The sequence below is a fragment of the Hordeum vulgare genome, chromosome 7H (assembly GCF_904849725.1).
Source record: "Hordeum vulgare subsp. vulgare chromosome 7H, MorexV3_pseudomolecules_assembly, whole genome shotgun sequence".
Classification (NCBI taxonomy): domain Eukaryota; kingdom Viridiplantae; phylum Streptophyta; class Magnoliopsida; order Poales; family Poaceae; genus Hordeum; species Hordeum vulgare.
The window spans coordinates 626,501,057-626,527,264 of NC_058524.1; the positions used below are offsets into that span (position 1 = coordinate 626,501,057).

General features: G+C 44.2%; 3 protein-coding genes and 1 pseudogene across 4 annotated transcripts; 1 reads left to right on the forward strand and 3 right to left on the reverse strand.

Moving 5' to 3' along the window:
- The first annotated feature begins 2,677 nt into the window (after window positions 1-2,677).
- Window positions 2,678-7,134, forward strand: LOC123411952 (annotated as a pseudogene). Its single transcript, XR_006613370.1, has 4 exons — window positions 2,678-3,746; window positions 3,901-5,855; window positions 5,979-6,092; window positions 6,744-7,134. The product of XR_006613370.1 is annotated as a disease resistance protein RGA5-like (transcript).
- A 5,633-nt stretch (window positions 7,135-12,767) lies between these two features.
- On the reverse strand, window positions 12,768-13,845 carry LOC123413168 (uncharacterized mitochondrial protein AtMg00810-like). Its single transcript, XM_045106116.1, has one exon. It carries the CDS (start codon window positions 13,826-13,828, stop codon window positions 12,911-12,913), a length of 918 nt encoding a protein of 305 aa, XP_044962051.1. The 5' UTR covers window positions 13,829-13,845; the 3' UTR covers window positions 12,768-12,910.
- Window positions 13,846-13,871: 26 nt separating this feature from the next.
- Window positions 13,872-20,878, reverse strand: LOC123409619. The gene is made up of 6 exons (XM_045102481.1): window positions 18,382-20,878; window positions 16,761-17,610; window positions 14,977-15,142; window positions 14,467-14,875; window positions 14,287-14,403; window positions 13,872-13,942 (listed from the first exon to the last, which is right to left on the reverse strand). The coding sequence occupies exons 1-6, from the start codon at window positions 20,876-20,878 to the stop codon at window positions 13,872-13,874; spliced, it is 4,110 nt and encodes a 1,369-aa protein (XP_044958416.1).
- A 27-nt stretch (window positions 20,879-20,905) lies between these two features.
- LOC123412197 (putative disease resistance protein RGA4) lies at window positions 20,906-22,295 on the reverse strand. Its single transcript, XM_045105141.1, has one exon. It carries the CDS (start codon window positions 22,283-22,285, stop codon window positions 20,906-20,908), a length of 1,380 nt encoding a protein of 459 aa, XP_044961076.1. The 5' UTR covers window positions 22,286-22,295.
- Window positions 22,296-26,208: the final 3,913 nt, after the last annotated feature.

The following is a 26,208-nucleotide window of genomic DNA, read 5'->3' on the forward strand; positions in this document are numbered from 1 at the left end:
GACATAAAGATTTGTAAAGAACACACGGATCTGAAAGTTTCAGAACCGTTGACTAAAACCTCTCTCACGAGCAAGACGTGATGAGACCCCATAACTATATGGGTGTTGGATTCGTTGGAATCACATGGTGATGTGAACTAAATTATTGACTCTAGTGCAAGTGGGAGACTGTTGGAAATATGCCCTAGAGGCAATAATAAATTAGTTATTATTATATTTCTTTGTTCATGATAATCGTTTATTATCCATGCTATAATTGTATTGATTGGAAACACAGTGCATGTGTGGATACATAGACAAAACACTGTCCCTAGTAAGCCTCTAGTTGACTAGCTCGTTGATCAAAGATGGTCAAGGTTTCCTGACGATAGGCAAGTGTTGTCACTTGATAACGGGATCACATCATTAGGAGAATCATGTGATGGACTAGACCCAAACTAATAGACATAGCATGTTGATCGTGTCATTTTGTTGCTACTGTTTTCTGCATGTCAAGTATTTGTTCCTATGACCATGAGATCATATAACTCACTGACACCGGAGGAATGCTTTGTGTGTATCAAACGTCGCAACGTAACTGGGTGACTATAAAGATGCTCTACAGGTATCTCCGAAGGTGTTCGTTGAGTTAGTATGGATCGAGACTGGGATTTGTCACTCCGTGTGACGGAGAGTTATCTCGGGGCCCACTCGGTAATACAACATCACACACAAGCCTTGCAAGGCATGTGTCTTAGTGTAAGTTGCGGGATTTTGTATTATGGAACGAGTAAAGAGACTTGCCGGTAAACGAGATTGAAATAGGTATGCGGATACAGACGATCGAATCTCGGGCAAGTAACATACCGAAGGACAAAGGGAATGACATACGGGATTATATGAATCCTTGGCACTGAGGTTCAAACGATAAGATCTTCGTAGAATATGTGGGAACCAATATGGGCATGCAGGTCCCGCTATTGGATATTGACCGAGGAGTCACTCGGGTCATGTCTACATAGTTCTCGAACCCGCAGGGTCTGCACACTTAAGGTTCGACGTTGTTTTATGTGTATTTGAGTTATATGGTTGGTTACCGAATGTTGTTCGGAGTCCCGGATGAGATCACGGACGTCACGAGGATTTCCAGAATAGTCCGGAAACGAAGATTGATATATAGGATGACCTCATTTGATTACCGGAAGGTTTTCGGAGTTACCGGGAATGTACCGGGAATGACGAATGGGTTCCGAGTGTTCACCGGGGGGGGGGGGGGGGGGCAACCCACCCCGGGGAAGCCCATAGGCTTTGGGGGTGGCGCACCAGCCCTTGGTGGGCTGGTGGGACAGCCCAAGAAGGTCCTATGCGCCAATGATAGAAAATCAAAGAGAAAGAAAAAAAGGAGGTGGGAAAGGAGAGAAGGACTCCACTTTCCAATCCTAGTTGGACTAGGATTGGAGGAGGACTCCTCCTCCCTTGGTGGCACAACCCTTGGGGCTCCTTGAGCCTCAAGGCAAGCCTCCCCTCCCTCCTCCTATATATATGGAGCAATTAGGGCTGATTTGAGACAACTTTTCCAAGGCAGCCCGACCACATAACTCCACGGTTTTACCTCTAGATCGCGTCTCTGCGGAGCTCGGGCGGAGCCCTGCCGAGATTAGATCATCACCAACCTCCGGAGCGCTGTCACGCTGCCGGAGAACTCATCTACCTCTCCGTCTCTCTTGCTGGATCAAGAAGGCCGAGATCATCGTCGAGCTGTACGTGTGCTGAACGCGGAGGTGCCGTCCGTTCGGCACTAGATCGGAGTAGATCGTGGGACGGTTCGTGGGACGGTTCGCGGGGCGGATCGAGGGACGTGAGGACGTTCCACTACATCAACCGCGTTCACTAACGCTTCTGCTGTGCGATCTACAAGGGTACGTAGATCGGAAATCCCCTCTCGTAGATGGACATCACCATGATAGGTCTTCGTGCGCGTAGGAAATTTTTTGTTTCCCATGCGACGTTCCCCAACAGCTAAGCATGCCACATAAGCTAAAATATGACATGGCACAACAATTAAGGAGGAGAGAGAGTACTTTGGTGATCCCAGAAAGAACCAATGCTAAGCACGTGAACCTAGGCAAACCACTTAGAGCATGATTAATAGTACAGCCAACTGCTGGCTATATGAGGTTGACACATCATCTATGGTTAAACTTATAGCCGGCAAGTATAATAGATAAATACAAATAAGTACTAGTTTATTGATACATGACCCACTATCCTCTCTCACGAAGTGTCTAGGAGCACGTGTTACAGCCGGATGTTAGTTTGTAGCCCGCTTCTTCTCTTTTTCCTCTTCTCTCTCTTCCAACTCATCACAAATATATTATTTTAAGTCTTACAGCCGCCTACGTCATCCTATTGTACTTGCTCTTAAATAAGGGAAGTTGGCCAATACATGAAAGAGTTTATGTGCTAAATCATTAAATAAAATGACCTTAGCAACAACAAGCTAAGCACCTATGCATTGAAGAGTTAAGTTGCTAAATTATTTAATGCACTGATCACTTCATAAGTACCTTTGCATGGAAGAGGCCTTAGACCGTTTCCTTATTATTTATTTAGGGTGTTTCATTATTTTCTTGTAAAAATCTTGGCCGTGTTAATCCAAGTCGCCGGAGTCGTTGGAGTCAACGAGGTCCATTGCACATGCACGGAGACGGCAGTCTTCTTTGCCTTCCTCGCGTCCGTCCACCCCTCCGTAGTGTATGCTACCATCACAACTCAGATCTGGAGCGAGCCAACTTACCACCACCTGCCGGAGACGAGCCGCCGGAGAGAACCTATCTTCTGTGCCATCCCATTTCCACCCCATCAGTTCAGCTCACCATCCCTTGCCGCCGGAGAGCCGCCACGCCATTAATTAGATCCACAGCAATAATGCAGGTCGCGACAGGGGCGCTGAGCCCCCTCCTCCGGAAGCTCCGCGAGATGCTCGCGGCAGAGTTCACCCTCAGCAGCCGCGTGAAGAAGGGCGTCCAGTCCCTCGCCACGGAGCTGGAGATGATGTACGTCGTCCTCTCCAAGGTCGGCGACGTGCCGCCGGACGAGCTCGACCCGCAGGTCCGGGTCTGGGCGGCCAAGGTCAGGGAGCTCTCCTACAACATGGAGGACGCCGTGGACGCGTACATGGTCCGCGTGTACGATGGTGGTCAAGATGCACTCGGCCCCAACAACCTCAAGAACAGGGTCAAGAAGTTTGTCAGGCGGACCAAGAAGCTGTTCAGCAAGGGGAAGGCTCTGCATCAGATCTCCGGCGCCGTCCAAGACGCCCAGAAGCGCTCTAAGGAGCTAGGTGAGCTCCGTCAGAGGTACGCGCTTGAGGCATCAGCGGATGGTGTCGGAAATGCCATTGATCCTCGGCTCAAGGCTGTGTACAGAGATGTCACAGAGCTTGTAGGTATCGAGGACACACGGGACGAGCTGATTGAGAAGCTCCATGATGGGGATGGGATGTCCAAGAAGCAACTCAAGATACTGTCTATTGTTGGATTTGGCGGATTGGGGAAGACAACCCTTGCCCAAGCGGTGTATGAAAAGATCAGAGCACAGTTCGACTGTGGAGTGTTTGTTTAGGTGTCTCGGAATCCCGACATAACAAAGATCTTCAAGAAGATGTTGTACGGACTTGACAGTAGTAAGTTTGCGAACATCAATGAAGCTGTCAGGGACAACCAACAGCTCATCGATGAACTGAGAGCATTTCTTCTTGACAAGAGGTATGAACTCATTGATTTAAATTCCAAGGCTATAGCATCATCCCATCTTTGCTAATATATGTGCCTCCCAGTCAATAAATTATTAGACAAATAGAAACCTGGTTATGTACGCCCTTATTGATATTGTGAACTAACACTTTAAAAAATCACACAGGTACTTAATCGTGATTGATGACATATGGGGTGAAGACACATGGGAAATTATCAAGTGTGCTTTCCCTATGAGCGATCTTGGTAGTCGAGTAATAACGACAACCCGCATAACCAGTGTCGCTCAAGCATGCTGCCCCTCTAGTGGTGATATTATTCATAAGATGAAAGCCCTTGATACCGATGACTCCAAAAGGCTCTTCTACAAAAGAATATTTCCCCAAGGAAGTGAATGTCCTCTTGAATTGGAGCGAGTATCTAGAGAAATTTTGAAGAAATGTGGCGGAGCACCACTGGCCATCATTACGATAGCCAGTCTATTAGCCGGTAATGACCAACAGATAAAGACAAAGGATCGATGGGACAGCATACTCAGTTCTATTGGTCGTGGGCTCGCTGAAGGTGGTACTGCGAAGGATATGCAGAGAATACTATCCTTTAGTTATTACGATTTACCTTCTCATTTGAAGACTTGTTTATTATATCTCACTATATTCCCGGAAGATTATGAGATAAATAAAGACAGGTTGATATGGAGGTGGGTAGCTGAAGGCTTTATCCAAGGTGGAGAACAAGAAATCAGACTATTTGAGCTCGGAGAGAGATACTTTAGTGAGCTGGTAAACAGAAACTTGATTCAACCAATAGTTTTTGATGTTGAAGGTAGGGCGGGAGCTTGTCACGTGCATGATATGGTACTTGATCTCATATGTTGTCTATCAAGTGAAGAAAACTTCATTACTATATTGGATGGTACTAAGCAAATCAAAAATAATTCAGATAGCATGGTTCACAGGTTATCTTTTCAGAATAACATGTCAGGGCTCACCACCCATAGCTTGGATGCCACAAGTATGTCGAAGTTGAGGTCAATTACTCTGTTTAGAACAGATGTTGATCTGATCCAGGCTCTTTCAAGATTCAAATTTTTACGCGTATTGGATTTAGAAGGTTGTAATCTCAGCGAAAGCAGTCATCAGATCGACCTTAGGTATGTTGAGAATTTATTACACCTGAGGTACCTAGGGCTACGAAATACACGTGTTAGCGCTTTCCCCATGGAAATAGGAAAGCTGCAATTCTTGCAAACACTGGACTTGAGAACAGTTGGATCAATGGAGGTGCCCTCAAGTGTTGTCCGACTAGGACATCTGATGTGCCTACATGTTGGTGGGGGGACGAGATTGCCAGCTGGGATAGGGAACTTGGTGACCTTGGAAGAGCTGAATACAGTGACGATGGATGGTACTGATGCGATTGAGAAAGAGATAGGGAAGCTGGCGGAACTGAGGGTGCTTGAACTTTGGTGGGAGGGAGATGATGAGAGTGCGTGTAATTCTTTATTGCTGTCCTTGTCCAATCTGAAGAAATTGCGTAGCCTAATGATTTATTGTGTTGAGGAAGCAAGGTTGGATGCTACCTGGGACAGCTGGGTGCCTTCTCCGCACCTCCACACCTTTCTCTTTGGTAACTGTACCTCGACATTGCCAAGATGGATGAATTCATCGTTGTTTCCTGTCCTCTCCTGCTTGTATATAAAAGTGAACAGAGTGAGGCCGGAGGTCGACATTCAGATCCTTGGGAAATTGCCAGCTCTTCGTTCTCTTGATCTGGCAACCTCTAGAGCCCAATTAACTCCTGTCGAAAGGTTCATCATTGGCGATGATGCATTCCCTTGCCTGAGAGAGTGCGGTTTCTATAATTTTCAGATGTGGCCATGTATGTTTCCACAAGGATCTATGCCCAGGCTTGAATACATTTCCTTCTATGCCCGAGCATCGCGCATCGCCGGTGGTGACTTGGATGTCGACATGCAACATCTCCCTTATCTCCAGAAAGTTGATGTTGCTCTGTGGTATGAGGAAAACTGCTTGCCAGCAGTGCAGAAAGCGGTTGATATGTTGGCTCTCGCATTCGACGCCCATCCTAACCGGCCCATCCTTCGTTGGCAGCGGACTTGTAAGTCCTTTTCTCTTACTCAGCCAGGTTTCTGTAGACTTGGACATAATTAGCTAGCTTAATTCTCTTCTCTCTGGCACAACAGTGCAAATTAATGCTCATTCTTTTTTCTTTCTTTCAAAGCTTTACCCAAAGAAGTAGTAGAAGAAGAGGAGCCTGCAGCAGGGATGACTGTGAGCGACAGAGAAGGGGAGGCAGTTGTGTTCCAGAGTCAATTCTATCTATTAACATCTGCAGGTAAGCGGCAGCTACCATGACTGATGCTTGCCTTCCCCTTTGATTTTTGATCTGGCTGACGATCAGGTGCTGTGCTTTTTTTACTTTTAATTTTGCCATGTGTTGTATAGGCATGCGAGCTCATGGTACCTACCATGTCATGCCAATTTATTTTGTGGCTTTTACAGAATCAAATGGGAAGATATACCGATCAGTGATAAAAGGAATCTATCGTCAGCACCTTAGTATTTGGCATTACAACCACCTTGTAAGAAAGAGAGAGCCTAAGAAGCATGTACAGACGGGATACATTCTATCTGACATGACAAATTACATATCCCCTGACGGTCTGTCTAGTGCCATAGTGCTTAGTTTCTCTAGTTAGTTCTTTCGTTATATGTTGTGCCTGTGACCTGACTTGCAATTTATCAATGAAACTACAACACTGTCGGCTTTGTAGCTGGTTGTTCGTAATTGGCTAGGGTCACAACACTGTGTAATATGCAATGCGCATAGATCACATTTTATTTTGATATCATGTCGCTCTCTTTGCATGGTGCGAGAGAGCTGAGCACATTAATAGAGATGAGCCTGTGGCCGGGTATTCCAGACAGAAATGCTTTCGAGTCCTCCTTTCTACTCGCTTTTACTTACAGTGCTTTTTCCTGGCAGAAGTGGGTCACCAGGAGTCGAAGCCATCATGGAGAAGATAGATGTGAAACTGAAAAATGGTGAATACTGGAGTGCAGGCTGAGAGAGGTGCAATTGAGAAACCCCCTTCATGTGTTTTCATGTTAGCCTAGTTTGTTTAGATGGTGGTTTTCATCTTCTCGCTGTTTCTTTTATTGTGATCAATCTGCTGCTGTTGCAGAGAGCCGATGACCTTATGAAGCTTTCAGTATAATCTGAGCCTTCAGGTCTTGATCTCCTCTAAGACACACCAAAATTTGTGTTGTTTTACTTCTTGAGACATGCCGACTCATCTAGACACTCACCACTGCGGAATTACATATGCCCTTATATATCGACATAAGCACGATCCAAAAGTGGACAGTTTATTAAATTGTGCTGCCACTAAATAGTTATTTACATATCTGAACAAGAAGCAGTACTCTCAAGATACTTGTCATGCTGAAGCAACGGTTACAATTGCTTGATGGAACTAAGTCGCAAACATTATATTCCAAGTCTTCCAGTTAAGCTTGCAGTAGGAAGAAATGATGTACTGATCGTCCAAGGACATTGTCATTATTGTCCTCTCTCATGTGGAGTACTGATCCAATGAGATGTGAGATGATGAAGGGGTGTTTATGTACTAGTTACATGATGCTATTCTGTTGAAAAAATGTACATGTTCTAATGAGAGTGTAGCAAGTTTGGACATGGGTTTGACTGGCTGCTAGGTGCAGATAACAAACACCGTACTGTGCAAAAGGACTAACTCAATCGTGTACACTAGCAGGGAGGAACAGGGTGCTTGTGGGGAGCAGGTGAAGGCAAAGACGCAGGAGCAGAGAAAAAAGAGAGGGCGGTGTGGACAGGGGACGAAAACAGAGGAGGCCATCATGGAGGCCGAACGGCCTGTTTTGAAGCTTCTTCCTTAGGGTTCTGGAGTTCGTCAGAACCTGCACATACATGAAACGGCTCAGCACCGCAAATATGTACAGTAACTAACTTCCTTGAACGCCTAATGAGTCACCACGAACAACACGTGATCAACCGACTACCTTTGAAATGGCCGATTACGCAGAACCGCTCACATATGCTTCCGTCCGTCACAACCGTTGTTTGGACCGAACAGCCAAGCTTTGCAAGTTTGAATACCAACCTCTATATCCTCTGTCAGATGCAGATTGTTTCTTCGGTGGGACAGGATCCAACTAATGAATAAGGTCAGGAATTCAACAAGTTAAGAGAAATCGCAAATGAAAATGATCGAGTCATTACTTTTAGTCGTCGGTCAGCAGGTGCAAACTGAACCTCTGAACTCTGAAGGCTGAAAGTGAAACACTACCATCTAACAAATTTGCACAAGATGTATGTAGTCAGCGGTTGTTGGGGCGGGATTACAATGGAATTAGACCCTGTGAACAAATAACAAGACTTGTTTCAATATCAAACAAAAAAATAAATTCTAATTAGCATTGAGAGATACATTCAGATAAACGACTAAAGGGAAAAATGTTGCATTGTGCCAACAAGAATGGAGCAATCACACTAACGGACAATCACAATATACACATGCAACCACACTTTTCATATAAAACCGCTTAGAGAGATGATCATTCCAGAAGTAAAAATATCCTTTCATCCAAACTGTTAACCTCATGCAGGGCGTGCATATGAGCTGACGGATGAAGTCTGCAATGGTCAATACTCCAAGAAAGCCTGCAATGTTTCCATACGTGAAGGGTTAGCACAATAACCACACTCCATATATTGAAAGAAAATGCTCCATTAATTCACAGCAACAAAATGCTTAATTAATTACTTTGGGTTGGTCAACAGGGGAACCTGCTAAATAGGAGTATATAGGAACTGAAACTCTGACCCTTGATATGCAATCTCCAAATCTGCACATATCGATGCGGCAATTACTCTGCAATTAAAAGTAAGCGCCATCAATGTGGTTATCAGTTCCTTTTCAAAAAAATGTGGTTATCAGTTGGTGAGACCCTGAACTTAAAAACTGTTTGTAGGACGATTCCCTTTAGAAAAGAAAAGAAGATTGTATTACGAAATGTTTTGTTACCTTATGGTAGAAATACTTCCTTCATAGTAAGTATCTGCAGATGTAAATAAATCTCAAGACAGGTGCTTCCGTTGCTCTTCTAGTTTGGATGGAACAAACCAAAATCCTGAATGCCTAATACACTATCGGCAGTATTTATTCTGCAGAACCAGAGTAATGAAATTTGAGGTCAGCAAATGACAATGTATATATATTGAACACAAAATATAAATAGGATCAACCACTTACATTAATAATTTGGTCCAATATATAGGTAGTATGGAGGGCCCGCTAAGTAGTACCAGGAACTGAATATTCTCCATGGTATGGTGTAAAACTGCTTAGATAGATTACTATGCTCCGTGTATATGAACAATCAATTGAGTGGCCGTGCCGGCATCCCTGTCGGATCGCAAAGTCAGTAGGCGGTAGCATATAGAGTATGTAGGAATAGCTAGAAGCGTTGTACCCTGTTAGGACGACGATTTCATGTTTATATAGGCAGGATCAATGGTCGCTGTGTATTTAGAGTTAGAAGCTCGTGCCGGCATCCCTGTTGGATCGAAAATTCATATTTATTATTTAAGCTTACATGAATATTTTATAAACATGAACGAATTCTATTGAAAATGGATGAACATAAAATTGGTCGCTGTGTATTTAGAAAAATATTCATTGTCAATTGAAAAAACATTCACCATGTATATAATAAATGTTCATATATATATAAAAAGTCAGATATTTTTGTATCAAAAATATAAAACTAAAGCAGAGAAAAAAATAAATAAAGGAAAAACAAAATAATTTCATTGGACAACTTAAAAAATGTATGAATATTTTAGAAATGACATGCATTTTATATTAAAATGGATGAATATTTTAGGAATGACATGTGTTTTCTAAAAAATTATTCACTGTGTACTCCCTCTATCAGAAAATACTTTTAGAATAAATGGATAAAACTGGATGTATTTAAAATTAAAATACATCTAGATACATTCATTTGACCGACAAGTATTTCCGGACGGAAGGAGTATTGTATAAACTATTCAGTGCCCTTTTGAAAATGCTGACCGTGTCGTCTAAAAATGTTCATAAACACACAAGTCAAAGTATTTTCTATAGAAAATAAAAGATAATGAAGTGAAGAAGAAAAAATAAAGTAAAAATTAATATTGCTTGGGCAACCTAAAACATTTAGAATCTTAATTGATAACAACTCTACAAGTTTTTCTTGAAATATAATACATATTTTGCTAGTTAAATTGACGACAGAAAACTCGTGCCCGACTTATAAATCCAACCCGACATATTGCTCGTAGTGAGCGTGTTGCACAGGATGGGAGTTATGTCCTGTTGGTATGGTTCGTGATGTTTTTCTTCGAGTGCTCCTACAGTTTTAGCGATTATTTCATCGGTGTTAATTTCTTTTTAAACCCTATTTTCTTTAAGATGTAGGCACTTATAATAGGCTTTTTTGATGTGAACACATTTTTAGTTATGTGGGCATTCTACTAAATTACAGATATTAGATAAATACATGAACTTTATATAAAAATGCATGAACACAGAATTGGACACTACATACTTAAAAACATTAACCATGTACTCGAAATCATTCACTGTTTAAATAAAAAAAATATATAAATACATGAACAAAAAAAGATCACCGTGTATTTAGAATGTTTTTACATATAATGAAAAATGTTCACCTTGTTTAAACAAAGCGATCAATGTGTATGAAAAATGTTCATCATATATTTAAAAATCATTTTCATACAAACACAAGAAAAACGTGTTTTTATTATAAAAATAAGAAGGTAATAAAGTTAAGTAGATTTTCATACTTTATTATAAACTTTTTAAGGTTTCCAACATCCCGACTGCTATCTTTAGGGTGAAAATCTACGGTCTGACCTTTAATGGTTGGATCCGGCAACGACGGTATTTGCATGGCGTTCCCTTCATGGAGGCGTCCTTTGAAAAACCTTTCTCGTAGTCTATGTTTTGTCAAAATATTGTTGGTATAGATTGTCACAGAGGTATATCAACTATCGTTATTTTGACTGCTTTGGGGGATTTTTTTCCTTTTTTTAATGCGTCTAGGCATAGCTTCGGTCTTATTTGACTTTGTTATTTGCTGATGTTGTTTTTTGTGTGTGTTGGCTGTGTGTATCGTAGCTATGTAGAGTTCGGATGTGCTCATTATGATTTATCATTTGATGCTACATTATGATTCAATAAAAAGCAGCCTTTGTCGAAAAAAATTAAAACTAGTCAAAGAGGAACATACCAGAAGATAAAATGCTATTCCACCCAAATTGGTAGTCTTGCAAAAAGCCGACACATGCACGAGTGAATAGCTAGAGAGGGAAACACCTGAACGATGGTGCCACACATGCCTGAAACAAAATAATGATTTAGTACAATACATAAATAACATACGAGATGAAGTTGACAGTGGGTTGTACCATGAACGTTCGACCAAGAGCATGAAAAATAAGGTACATGATCCAATATCGCACAAAATGTACATGTTTCATCGCGGAGATATTCAGATAACTGTGAGGAAACATAGTTGCATTATGCCACCAAAAATCGAACAGTGAAGGTGGGCTTCATCATGGTTTGGACCTCATCAACGAGGAAAGGAGCAGGCCTGACATACATGAAACAAATTAATACTACCAAAATATGAAATCATGCCACACCGCAATTTGAAATGTACTTCCTCTGTAAAGAAATATGTTAGTGACCTAAACGATATTATATTTCTTTACAGAGGGAGCAAATTCTATAACCATCGCTCGATGTCATTACGTCTGAGATGATCACTTGTGAACAACTGTGCAGCTCTTTGTCGAGATACCAAGATAGAGGCTTGCTGTTGGTTACTTCTGAATACCAGCATATAAAAAATCACTATTGGATGTTAATTGTTCTGCAGAAACAGAGTAATGAACCTAAGCCCCGGAAAATGATGAACTCTTTAACAAAACAGAGTAACGGATTTCATCATCATGGATATAGTTGCCCAATCATTACTTTGAGTCATTGTTCAACAGACGAACCTGCTAAACTCGAACTGAACCTCTGAAGGTAGACACGAAGCGGCACTCACTCAGCACTTAGGGGTAGAATAGACTGAGATGTAAACATCAGCATATATCAAATACGCACAATATGAACAAATAATCAACCTGTTCCAATATTGTATGAAACATATTTTAATTAGCTCGAGATGTATTCTGAAAAAAGTTAAGCAAACATCCTTGCTTTTAACCAACAAAAATGGAGGAAAATTGTGTTGCCTACACCTAGTATACAGTTAGTAATAAGCACACGTATCTAAAACTAGTACTAGATGAACATACCAGAGGATAAACTGCTCTTCCACACAGATTGATAGTCTTGTGATTGGTGAAACACCAGATGTGCAGTCACTGGGAAACCAAAGCATGGACCAGTCAATCGCTAGCGAAGGAAACACCTGGACGATGATACCACACATGCCCGGAACAAGTCAGTCCTTTAGTAGGGATCTTAATTTTTTTCTTTCTAAAAGAAGTGAAAGAACGACCAGACTGACCTGTTGAGATGGTTGACGTGAAACTGCACAATACATCAACACATATGCTCCTTCGAGACAACCAAGTTCTGAATTCGAGCTCAAAACTGACAGTTGGTTGTAATAGTTCAGCAGAACCCAAGCAATGAATGTAAGGTCAGAAAATGAACCTGGTAAGGAATTCACTTTGAGTTGGACGTAAATGAACCTGCCATGTAGAAACTGAAACTCTAAAGGATGACAGTGAAACTGTGAGAATAGAGAGGCTTGAAGCGTATGCGTTTAGCAGGGACGCGTGCGTGTTAATAAAGGCACAAGACCTAGGAGATTACAACAAGGAGTTAGGATCTATCTCTATTTACAAGGTTAAACACAAGAGATAGACCCTAACAAGATATTCCTAGTTTAAACCACACACGCACGCCTACAATCGTAATACACATGGTTTATACATATACCATGTGTATACGTAATACAATGTCTAACACTCCCCCTCAATCACAACTTGTCCAAGTTGAGATTGCGACGAAAAACTTCCAACTAGCGAAGAGTAAGAGGTTTAGTAAAGCCATCAGCAAATTGATCACCAGTGGGAATAAACCGTATGTGTAGCAGTTTCTGAGCCACTCTCTCACGGACAAAGTGATAATCAATTTCAATATGCTTTGTCCGTGCATGAAAAATAGGATTTGCAGATAAGTATGTAGCTCCTAAATTATCACACCATAGGGAGGCAGACTTAGGATGAGAAATACCCAGCTCAGTCAAAAGGTTCTGTACCCATATTACCTCGGCAGTAGCATTAGCAAGTGCTTTGTACTCAGCCTCTGTGCTAGAGCGAGAAACTGTAGGTTGCTTTCGTGCAGTCCAAGACACAAGATTACTACCAACAAAAACAGCAAAACCACCAGTAGACTTTCTGTCATCAGGGCAACCAGCCCAATCTGCATCAGAGAATGCGCTGACTAACATGGAATCTGACTTAGAGATACGCAGACCATGGGTGATAGTGCCTTGTAAATACCGAAGTATACGCTTGACTGCCGTCCAGTGAACAGAGGTTGGAGCATGCAAGAATTGACATACCTTGTTGACCGAAAAACAAATATCTGGTCTAGTAAGAGTTAAGTATTGCAAAGCACCAACAACACTGCGATAGTTGGTAGAATCCCCATCTCCAAGAGCATGTCCATCAAACAAAGACAACTTTTCAGAAGTAGACAAAGGAGTACTGGCAGGTTTGCAACCATTCATATTGACTCGTTGAAGCAAATCAAGCAAATATTTCCCTTGAGATAAAGCAATACCATTATCAGTAGAAGTTACCTCAATACCAAGAAAATAATGCAGGGATCCAAGATCTTTGAGTGCAAAGTCCATGCGAAGATCACTGAGGAGGGCTTCAACTGCTTGTACAGAGGAACTAGTAACAATAATGTCATCCACATATATGAGCATAAAGATAGTCACCCCTCTCCGAGAATAAAAAAACAGTGAGGTATCACTCTTGGAGGGTTGAAAACCAAGAGACTGGAGCTTGAAAGACAAGCGAGAGTAGCATGCACGGGGGGCCTGTTTCAGACCATACAGAGCTTTATCCAGTTTACAGACCAAGTGCGGAAACCTTGAATCCATATACCCAGGTGGCTGTCGCATAAAAACATTCTCTTCCAGAACACCATGCAAAAACGCGTTCTTAACGTCCAACTGTCGCATACACCAATTCCTAGAGACAGCTATAGACAGAACCAATCCGATGGTGGCGGCTTTAACAACGGGACTGAAAGTATTCTCATAATCAAGACCATAACGTTGTTTAAACCCTTTTGCAACGAGACGTGCTTTATAGCGATCAATACTATCATCAGATTTGCGTTTGACCTTATACACCCATTTGCAATCAATAAGATTTGTACCTGGGCGAGGTGTGACCAAGTGCCAAGTTTGGTTGTCCATGAGTGCACGATACTCCTCATCCATAGCTTCTTTCCACTTTGGATGACCAAGTGCTTCTTTTAAATTCTGCGGTTCACCTGTAGCACAAAAGGAGCCCCAACGAATACATCCATCGGTAAATTCTTTGGGTTTAATAATACCAGTACGAGAGCGGGTAGTAACACATGTTGATGACGATGGCGGAGGAGCTGCGAGGAGTTGCTGTTGACGGTGCTGTGCGACAGGGAGGTCAGAGGAGACCGCAGAGGAGGAGACACTCGGGGAGGCCGGCGAGTCCTGTGTCGCCGCGTGGAGCGACGGGTCGGCAGCAGAACCGACCGGAGCAGGCTCCTGGCGAGGCGTGGCAACCGCGACAGGAACCACCTGAAGCCGATCGGGTGGGTGGACGCGGGACCGCGGGAGGCCCGAGGTGGAGTCATCCTGTGCAGGCGACGATGACGCGGCGCGACCGGACCCCGAGACCGGGTCGGGAGGCGACATGTGCGAGGGGACCAGCAAGGGCCCGCTGGCGGCAGGAGATACCGAGGCGGGAGTGTCGGAGGCGCCGCCCTATAGCGGATCTGGAGACGTGGCAGGAGACGGTTGGGGCGCGGAAACCGGCAAAGATCCGCTGGCGCGTCGGGATCCCGAGGCTGGAACGGCAGGGAAACCAGCCCCGTTGTCAGCGCCAGTAGGAGGAGCCGATCCCGAGGCTGATTTGGCAGGGAGATCAGCCCCGTTTTCAGCGCCGACCGGATCTTCTGTGGAGGCCGTATCTGCAGGAGGATCTGCACACATAAAATCATCAGCGTCGCCAGCTCCTGGATGAACAGATTCCTGCACACTTGCATCAGAGTTAGGCCCATTAGTATTAGAAATTGTCACATTATTAGTATGCACTTCTTCCGGAGCCGAGAGAGGTGGATGATTAAGGAGAAGTGGAGGAAGGAGTAGGAGTTCTTTGCGCAATTGAGCACCGGCATTAGGATGTAGTGCGGCAAAGGGAAAAATATGTTCATCAAAAATCACATCGCGAGAAACATAAACACGGCCGGTGGAAACCTCAAGACACTTATAGCCTTTGTGAAGTGCGCTATAACCAAGAAATACACATTGTTTGGATCGGTACTCCAGCTTATGTTTGTTAAAGGGCCTAAGATTAGGCCATACCGCACAACCAAAAATACGAAGAGAGGAATAGTCTGGTGTAGTGTTGAAGAGGCGTTCCAAGGGTGTTTGATTATGAATAACACGACTAGGAACACGGTTTATAAGGTAGACAGCTGTGAGGAATGCTTCATCCCAAAACTTGAGAGGCATGGATGCATGTGCTAGGAGGGAGACGCCAACCTCAACGATGTGACGGTGTTTGCGTTCTGCAGACCCGTTCTGTTGGTGAGCATAGGGACATGAAACATGATGGGTAATACCAATACGTTCAAAGAATTGGTTTAACTTTTGATACTCACCACCCCAATCAGTTTGCATGGCAATGATTTTACGATCAAATAAACGTTCAACTAGAGCTTGGAAGATATGAAACTTTTGGAAGACATCAGATTTATTTTTAATGAGATAAATCCAACTAAACTTGCTAAAATCATCGATGAAACTGACATAATATTTCTGTCTACCAATGGAAAGAGGTCCAGGACCCCATACATCTGAGAAAACTAGCTCTAAAGGAGCATTGGACACACTAGTTGAACGAGAATAAGGTAATTGGTGGCTCTTTTGGCCATTTGACATTCATCACAAACAAGGTGATGATCAGTTTTATTTGACACGGGAAGACTATGGTGACGAAGAATTTGCTGCATCACTTGGATTGATGGATGACCTAGGCGCCTATGCCACCTAGAGGTAGATGGCTTGACGACACCAAGAAGTTGACGTCCAGGTTCTACCGACTGGCCAGCAATGGGGTATAGTCCACGTTTACTTGGACCTTGAAGGATTGTTCTCCCCGTTTCCTGATCGTTAACAGAAAAGAACTCGGGGTAAACAAGAAGATATGCAGAATTATCTTTGGTAAGTTGGTGACCAAAAAGAAGGCTTTTGGATGCGGTGGGAACATGTAAGATGTTGTTTAGCCGGAGGGATTTATGAGGAGTAGGAAGAAGTGCATGACCAACATGTGTAATTTCCATACCTTGGCCACTCGCATTGTGAATCTGATCCGGTCCAGTGTAGCGATCACGCACAGTCAGCTTCTCCAGCTCGCCGGTAACGTGATCGGTGGCGCCTGTGTCGAGGTACCAATTGGTGTCAACACCGTAGGAGGCAGTGGCAGTGTTGGCAGTCTTGTCACGACGCTTGGGATTGTTGTTGAAGGTTTTGTCGAAGCGTTTCTTGCAAGACCACGCCCCATGGCCGTCAAGCTTGCAGATTTGACAGACAAGGGGGCCAAGGGGCCCTTGAGGGGAGGCAGCGCCGTGGCCTGGAGGAGGCGTACCGCCGCTGGAACCGAAGCGATGATCGGGCCCCTCTGCAGGCCGAGCAGGAAAACCACGCCCCCCCTTTTGACGCAAGGTTGATGGAGTGGGAGAGCGTGGTATTCTGTGCTTCGAGGCGGGACTCGGCGGAGAGGAGCAGGGAGTAGACTTCGTCGAGGCCGATGGGGTGATCGGCTGCAGCACGGGTGGAGATCGCCGAGACGAAGGAGTTGTAGTCGGAGTCCAGCCCGTGGAGTAGATGAGACATGACCTCATTTTCATCAACGGGTTTGCCAATCGCAGCAAGCTCGTCGGCGAAGCCCTTCATCTTGGTGTAGTAGGCGGCCGCAGAGAGATCGCCCTTGCGAGTTGTGGAGAGTTGCCCCCGAAGCTGCATGACGCGCCCCCGGGATTGTGAGGCGAAGAGCTGCAAGATCATGTGCCAGACCCCGGTGGATGAGGTGATGTCATGAACTTGCAGGAGAACCTCCCGGGAGAGCGAGGCCAGCAGGAAGCTGAGGACTTGTTGATCTTGGGTATACCAGATGGAGTAGGCAGGGTTGGTGGTGGAGATAATCTCCTTCTTCCCGGCGACGTCCGTTTCAGTTTGAAGAACGGTAGGGGGCGCCGTGGTGGTACCATCAAGATACCCCATGAGGCCGGCAACCCTGATGTGAGGAAGTACTTGAGCTTTCCACACCAGAAAATTGTCTCGGGATAGCTTCTCGGTGATGATGTGACCAAGGGCAGCGAGGGAGGAAGGGGCATAAGCGTGGGTGGAGGAAGAGGAAGACATGGCGGCGGCGGCGGTGGAGGAAGGTGGGGCGGCAGCGGTGGTGGAGGTTTGGACGTGGGTGGAACAGATAGGCTCTATACCATGTGAGAATAGAGAGGCTTGAAGCGTATGCGTTTAGCAGGGACGCGTGCGTGTTAATAAAGGCACAAGACCTAGGAGATTACAACAAGGAGTTAGGATCTATCTCTATCTACAAGGTTAAACACAAGAGATAGACCCTAACAAGATATCCCTAGTTTAAACCACACACGCACGCCTACAATCGTAATACACATGGTTTATACATATACCATGTGTATACGTAATACAATGTCTAACAGAAACATCAGTATGTATGCAATCTTCATAATCTGAACAAGAAGCGGTTGGCAGTTGGTACCATGGATTGACCAAGAGTATGAATAAAAATGACGTACCAGTTTCAATACTGTAGAAAATTTACGTGTTTTAGCATTGAGATATTCAGAAAAGGGTGAGGCAACATGGTTACACTGCCACCAAAATGGAGCAAAGAAGGTGTGATGCTTACACCACATGCATCTAAGACATTGTTATCATCAAAAACTTATTAGATAGATAAGCATACCAGATTATGGAATAAAAGTGTTCTTCCACCAAATCGTTGATGTCATGGAACAAAAACTGTCCAATCAATAAGCGGGACATGCAATTCTTGCACAAGCTGTAGTTGATTATATATATTACCCAATACTCCAAAGAAACAATGCACATAACCTAGCTCTATGATCTCACACCTGAAACAATTCCATACAGTGAGTATTAGGATAATTTCCATACTCAAAATTAGCAGAAACTGGAGGAATCACATTTTACTTGTTACGTACCTTGGCCGGGCTTGAGCATATCTACCTGCAAATCTGGATTTGTTGCTTGTAATTCCTCGACATGTTCTTGTAGCTCGGCACTGCATCCTCTCAGGTATAGCTTTTGCAGTGAAGTCGGGAGGAGCTGCCGCTCGTTGGGCCGTGGCCGGATTCGTGGACAATTGATCACTCGTAGTAACCTTAAAGAAGAAAGATTGTGTAGCCCTTGAGGAAGGGACAACAGAGCAAGGCACTCGCAAAATTGTAGGCTTTGGAGGGACGTGAGGAGCTCAAGCGCCTTCTCTTCTTCTGTCAAGCTTTCCGTCCGATGATCACACCAGATGCTCAAGTCCTTGACGGTAGCGGCCATGAGGCTGCAGATGGGATCCACAAACACGGCTGAGATGCAATCCACAGAAAGTCTTTCCAGTTGGTGGAAAGGCGATGCTAGTTTGGTCATCGTCCTTGCTGCCACTAACAGTTCTGAAAGAATATCAGCGGCTATAGAGACAGGATAAATTCCCCTATTATAGACATCCAAATCCTTGAGGTTCACAATGGCGAGAGGATTGAAACCATCCACTGTTAAATTCTTGCAACTGCGCAGCCATAGTTTGGTGAGAGACGTGAGGTTTGAGAGGAGAGACATTGACCGTATGCTTGACTCTTCTATGATCTCAAGTTCCCTGAGGGAAGCATGGAAGAAGAATGGAGTCTTGATGTGCCACCTAAAGAAGTTGCCACAATTTTCTACTGCAAATTCTTGGAGCGACGTGAAGTTCTGGAGTCCGTGACATGTGATGTTGCATTCAGCAAAACATAGGGTTCTAAGCTTAGTTAGCTCTGACAATGGAATATGTGATACACCTTTAAAAAACATCCACTCTACTTTATACATGTTATGGAAGGCTAAAGCACCTGTATAGGAAGTAAGAGACAAGCCAAGATGACTAGTATAAGACAGCCTTGAGGAAGAACTGTGTTCAACGGAAAAGGATGTTAGGGTGGAGATGTGAGGCATGGGGGGCACACACAACTTAGGACAGTCAGAAATTTTAAGTTCAAACAGGTGAGCATAAGAGCCGGGAGGGCACTCCACCAGGAAGGGGAGTGCAAGGAGGTTAGGACAACGGCTGCAACTAATGTATTCAAGCCTTGAAAAAGCATGCGAATTAGGCACTGACTCAGCCCACTCGATAAGGTTGGGCAAACCATCAAGAACAATATACTTCAGGTGCACAAAACATCTGCCCGAGGGTAATTTAAGTGCATCAAAGCCGGGGGTACTGATTTGACGAACTCCAGAAATGTTCCGTAACGTGAGTGATATGAGTAGCTTGAGCTGCCAAAAAGGTGGAAGAGTATCCCAAGACAAACCCTCTAGGTGGAGAGACACCAGATTTGGTGTGCTAATGTCACCACACAACCAATGAGGAGGACGACTTGTTGAACCACCATGATTTACAATCTCAAGTGCTGCAAGATTAGGATGTGGTTCAAGACCATCAAGAACATCTGATTCTGTTGTATGTTGGTGATCTGTACTCCAAGACAATCTCAACTTTTTCAAGTCCCTTTTCAACACCAATTTGGCTTCCATAGCCTCATCCTTGGTTGCCACTTTCTCAAGATTGTGTATATTGAGCTCTCCTTCGAGTTCTGTTAATTCTCCTAGCTGCTTCAATTCAAATCCAACATACTCTTTCTTAACACAAAATTCTTTTAGCTCGTGTAAACACTTTATCTTTCCAATCTCGGGAACATTGGAGTGGAGTCCATTTTTAGCAAAAAAATGGCTTAAATTTACAAGACGACTAATGTCTGTAGGCAATTTATCACTACCCTGCCAATCTCTTAGGTCCAATAATTTCATGTGGTAAAATCTGGATAGTGTGCTAGGCAAAGTTATTTCTGAGCTAAAGTTCGATGCAATTTTTAGGTAGCGAAGGTGGATAAGATTGGAAAAGTTGCATGGGAAAGGTTTTGGAGGTTTCACCACTATAAATAGGACACGAACACACTTTATTTCCTTAAAAGTTTCTTTCAAAATCTCATCAAGGGCATCATCATAGTCTCTAAAAATCATCAAAGTTCGTAGATTTAAAATGTCTATCTTTCTCCTCAATTTAATCATTTCACCGCTAAAATTATCTTCATATTTATCTTCCATTGTGACGGATAAGTGTCGAATAGATCGTGGGATGGCATCAGCTCTAAAATTTAAACTACTACATATATTAAGGCATTCTTGTGATGAAACACTCCGAGATAGTACATGCAACAAATCATGCAGTACATAGTGCTGATCCTCTAAATCATCATTCTCCTTCATGAGAAAACCATTGTCCACTAGTTCTTCCATGTAATTTTTATCTTTGTCTATGATTCCTATTGCAGTCCAAAAATTTGTGACCTCTAAGTTGTTAAATCTATAATCTTCAGGAAATAAAGCAAAATACTTGAAACATTGTTTTAGGTAGAGAGGAAGGTAATCATAGCTAATTCTTAGGGAAGGCATAATGTCATCATCATTTTCTTGTTGTTGTCATTCATTGTTTTTAAGAACTCTCATCCAATGTTCTCGAGAAAGTCTCTTCTTTAATAATCGACCGACTGTTTTGGCGGCTAGAGGTGAGCCCTTTAACTTATCTGCAATATTTCTTGCAATAAGAGATAAGTCGTCTTGATAATCCTCTGGTTTGTTGCCATCAAATATAAATCCTTCAAAGAATGCGAGCAAGTCATCAGGCTCCAAACCTTTTAGTGATATTAGGTTGGACGTTTTTACCATTTCAGCTATAGAAGGGAATCGAGTTGTGACAAGAACAACGCTGCCTTTGGCTCCCCTCTTCATACAAGGAGCTAACATGGTTTCCCAATCATGTCCACTGCATTTCCAGATATCATCAAAGACAATTAAAAACCTTTTAGACAATAGTCCCTCTGCAATGGATATTTGGAGCTGGTCTAAATTTTTGGTTTGATTTGTGGTGTTCCTCCTTTCTATGCAGCTAAGGATCTGTTGGCTGAGTTTAAGAACATCAAAATCAGTTGATACACATACCCACATCCTCACAACAAAATGTTGCTGTATCCTTCCATCATTATACAAGTGTTGGGTGAAGGTTGTCTTCCCAATGCCTCCTGGACCAACTATAGGAAGAACAACAAGTGTTCCGCTGCTATTTGTTCCACCAGTGATAATATCTTTTATTGTTTGCTCAAAAAGGTCTCTCCTCCCATATAATGTATCCTGTGCAGAAGTTGATCCTATAAGAGGTCGTTTTGGATTGACAATTGCGGTGTTGCTGCTATGGTGTGGGACTACATTGAGCAACTTAGAGACATGGTCACACAGGGCATGAATTTCCTCTATCACCGACTTAATTTTTTTGGACATGGCCACTCTGTCGAAGGACAACCTACCAACTAGACCATTATTACCATAATAACCACCAAGTTTGGTTGTATGGTGTTTGATATTTGTAACAGCAACAACATGATCATTATCATGAACATCTTGCGTATGCGAACAAGAAAGGCACACGAGACAGTTACCGACAATGTGACGAAGAGCTTGGTGGCAATGGCGAGCATGACCACGGAGGCCCTTGCCCAGATCTGGCACCGCATGCTGGGTGTTGTCGAGTTGGTCCTGGATGATGAAGTAGTGGAGCTCATCCAACACGTCCTCAGCCTCGTGGGCCTTGGTGCTCAGCGCTTGCACGAGCTTCCCCATGCCGTCATTGTCACCCACACCCCTCGTCTGTGCTGCTTGTAGCAGCGCACTCGCAAACTCAAGATCATGTTTTATCTTCTCGGAGTTGAGACCGAGCTCTTTGCTAGCAACAAACGCGCCCACCAAGCCATCACACATCATATTCAACACCTTGTTGACAAGCCAGCTCGCGGCCGCCTTCTCCATCTCCTCCAGGCACCGAGCCAAGGCTATTGATGTGTGATTTATGAGGTGAGAGTTTTGTGGTAAACACTTGCAAGAGGTCTTGGTCGATCCTTTTATAGCCTTGGTGCCAGGTTTGTATTCTGGACTGAGCTGGCTAGCTAGGTTCTGTTTGATCATGCTAACACGAATGCAACTTGATTAAGTTAGTTGCCTCTTGAGTTATAATATTTCGAAAGGCCATACCATTTACGTGATAGTGATTGGGCGCACCCATGGAGGCTTCCAACAAGATGATTTCTTCTGAAGGCAAAAAATAGCACATGTCAACGCTCATGAGCCGTTGGGTTACAGGAGGGATGATGCCAGATCTAGAGACAGCCATGTCCATGAGTTAAAGAATAAGGAACTCAAGGAGGGTGGGAGACAGTGCCTCAGACAAAAGAAAAATCAAGAACATTAATTTAGCTCATCATCCAGGTAAGACCACTTTCTTGCACTGTACCGAGACACAAGTAGTTGTGGTTGTCCTCTGACTTCAATTAACTAAATAATTTATCAAATAAAAAAAGAGAAATTCATGTTCAGCCAGTACAAACTAGGAGCCATATGATTGAGCTTGTACTGCCACATACAGCCTAAAGCTAGTGAGTTCAAGAGAAGGAATGTAGGCTTTCCTCACGTGGACTTCGAAATTGACAGAGAGGGTGCCGGAGTTGGAGAAGAAGAATGCGGTCCATCTCCCACGCGCCGCCGTCTGCTGCTGGGACAGTTGTCTGTCAGAGCTACAGTCTACATTTCATATTTTTTTAGAGAAGGAGGTCAAACCCCCGGCAGTCATTGGGAAGGCAGGGGAAGGGATGCAGCGAGTTACTGAGGTGGTGTTTCTTTATCCAGGGACTAGACTAAAAAGTTTCTTTTAGTCTTTAGTTAAAGAAACAGGAAGGACTTTTTCTTAAAGGACTACAAAAGACTCTTAAAGGGACTTTTTTATTTAGTCCCTAGGATTAAAAAGAATCTAGCCCCTTGAAAAGAAACACCACCTGCCTGAGTAGAAACGGCAAGCAGTCGGCTCCAACTCCAATCGACGTTGAGGGGGTGACCGAGGCTCTTGCCGACGACAACGCACATGTCGCCATCGCTGGATTGGAGGCGACCGACAGCGGCGAACCAAAATGGACGATGGGTCTGGAAGGAAAAAATCCATGGCTGTACGTATCCATTGGGAATTAGCAAAGCAACAGCTAGCATTGGAATTAGTGTCAAGGGAGGCTGCCATCACGTGGACCAGAAAGTTGTTTGGTTGAAATTTTCTAGTAGTACAAGCTTGTGTACTTGGACAACACGCGAGAGAGCTCAGTTAATTTTTTCGCAGGTCAGCCGTACAAAGAACCATGGCGTCAGTGGGCATCAGGTTTGAGGTGGAGAAGTTCGACGGGACTGTAAGCTTTGGGTTATAGCAGACAAGGATGAAAGATTTGTTGGCACATCAGGGATGCTTGAAGGCGTTGTTGCAGGAAGCCAAGCCAACTAAGATGGAGGCTGAGGACTGGGAGAAGTTACAGTTAAGGACAGCCGGAACTATACGGTTGTGTCTGTCGGACCAGGTTATTTATCATGTGATGGAAGAGAATTCGCCGAAGAAGATCTGGGAGAAGCTGGAGAGTCAATTTATGTCCAAGACTGCGACGACCAAGGTGTATCTGAAGCAAAAGTTGTATGGGATGAAGACGCAGGAGGGGTTGGATCTTGTGGAGTATATGAACGCCTTTAATCAAGTCGTGACGGATCTAGCACGCTTGGGTGCAGCGATTGACGACGAGGATAGGGCAATTCTGCTTCTTTGTTCATTGCCATCATCCTATGACCATTTGATCACTACTTTGACGCACGGCAAGGAGACCGTCAAGAATGAGGATATTACTGCAGCCTTGCTATCTTATCATATGAGAAAGAAGAATGCGGTGGAAGTCACTCATGGTGAAGGTTTGCTAGTCAAGGGTGAAGAGTGGCGGAAGGGATATGAGGCATGGAAGAACAAGAAAAAGAAAAGAAAATACAGTGTCACAAGTGTAACAGAGGGGACATATTAAAAAGGACTGTCCAGAGCTCAATGGTGGGTCAAGTGCTAACATGCCAATTCATGGTGATGACTCAGACAGCAGTAGTGATGTCCTCATAGTATCAGACAGACGGTCAACCAGAAGTGAAGCGTGGATGTTGGATTCAGCTTGCTCTTTTCATGCGACACCCAACAAGGAGTGGTTCTCTTCGTACAAGTCTGGTGATTTTGGTTTAGCCTATATGGGCGATGACACTGGTTATCGTGTTGCTGGAGTAGGTGACATTAAAATCAAGACGTTTGACGGAGTTGAGTGGATGCTTCGGGGAGTCAGGCATGTGCCGGGGCTAAGGAGGAATCTAATTTCGCTTGGAGTTCTTCATGATGGTGGTATGGTATTCCGTTGTGATCAGGATAAGAAGACCATGGAAATCATGGAAGATGAGGTGACTGTGATGATTGGAGCTAGGACGGCTTCGCATCTTTACAAGTTGCAAGGAAGCACTATTGCAAGTGGAGTCACGGAGACTGGAGTTGCAGGAGTAGAGCTGGATCCCACGGAGGCGGCGGGTCTGGGCAGACTCGTCGGGTAGCTCTCGGTGAGCTATGAAGAAGACAACACAAGTCCAGAGTACATGGAAGTTTGATGCATGGACAAATTCAAAGTGATGAAAATATTCGCCAAGGTGGAGTTTGTTAGAGTTGTGTCGAATATTGATGTACGAGTTGGGTTACATATGGACTTGGTGTTGTAGTGTGGGTAGGATACATGTAGTGTTGTAGTCGGACACATCGTATCCTTGACCTCTTATATATGAGGAGGCACCCCATGTTGTAACCTATGATGACTAGATAGCGACAGTCTCGCAAGGGGGAGCCGGCGACTTGTGCCGGCGCCCGGGTGGCCGGTGTTGCGTATCTCGGGGAGGAGCGCTCGTAGTCATTGCTCCGGGGAGTAGGCGAGTTCGCCGAACCTCGTTAACAAATCTTGGTGTCGTTATCGTGTTGTGATTGCTTGTTCCTCGATGGATCGACCGCGTACCTCGGATTTATTCTAAAAGTCATCATCGTCATCGTCTCTAGTGTGTGGAGTGCCGATCTGATGAGACGTGGAATGATGATGGGGTGTTTATGTACATGTACAGGATCCTCTTCCGTTGAAAACAAAAATCGAGGGTGTAGAAAGTTTGGACATGGGTTTAGCTTGCTAGGTGTAGCTAACAAACACTAGTGTAGAAAAGGACTAACTCGATCGTGTACACTCGCAATGAGGAATAAGCAGGAGGGGGTGGGGAGCAGGCCGACGGCGACAGCAAGTGCACGAGTCAGATAAGAGGAATATAGCAAAAGAAAAAAAATGACATTCCAAACTGTTAATCTCATAAAACACAATTTGTCCCATCAAGAGGGAGAAAGGCGAGGCAAGGCTCATCTACGACGAACCCAGCAGCAAGGCCGCCTGAGTGCCCAGAAGGCCTGCCAAGAACCCGACAATAAGTAGGAGACTAGAGGGAGGAATAGACTACCCTAGACCGTCTTGGCCGGCAAACCCTTTAGCGCCACAGGCGCCGGTTACAGGCAAAATGTGCTAACCGGCGCCTGCGCTCCGCAATGGGTCGGCCCATCTAGAAATTCTTCATGAGTTTTTTTAGCCCGTGAACTTTTTTGAAATCGGTGATTTTTTTGAAAATCGATGAACGTCCGTTCCCCTAGTGGCACCTGAAGCGCCACATAGGAGGTCCCCCCCCCCCCACATGTCTATGCGAGCGGCGGCCAAGATCAGATATCTTATATTGGGAGGCTATGGGACTCTCATTTCCATCTACTCGTCCGTAGAACAACTTTCGGTACCACAATACTCACCCCATTGTAACCCCTCGGACGA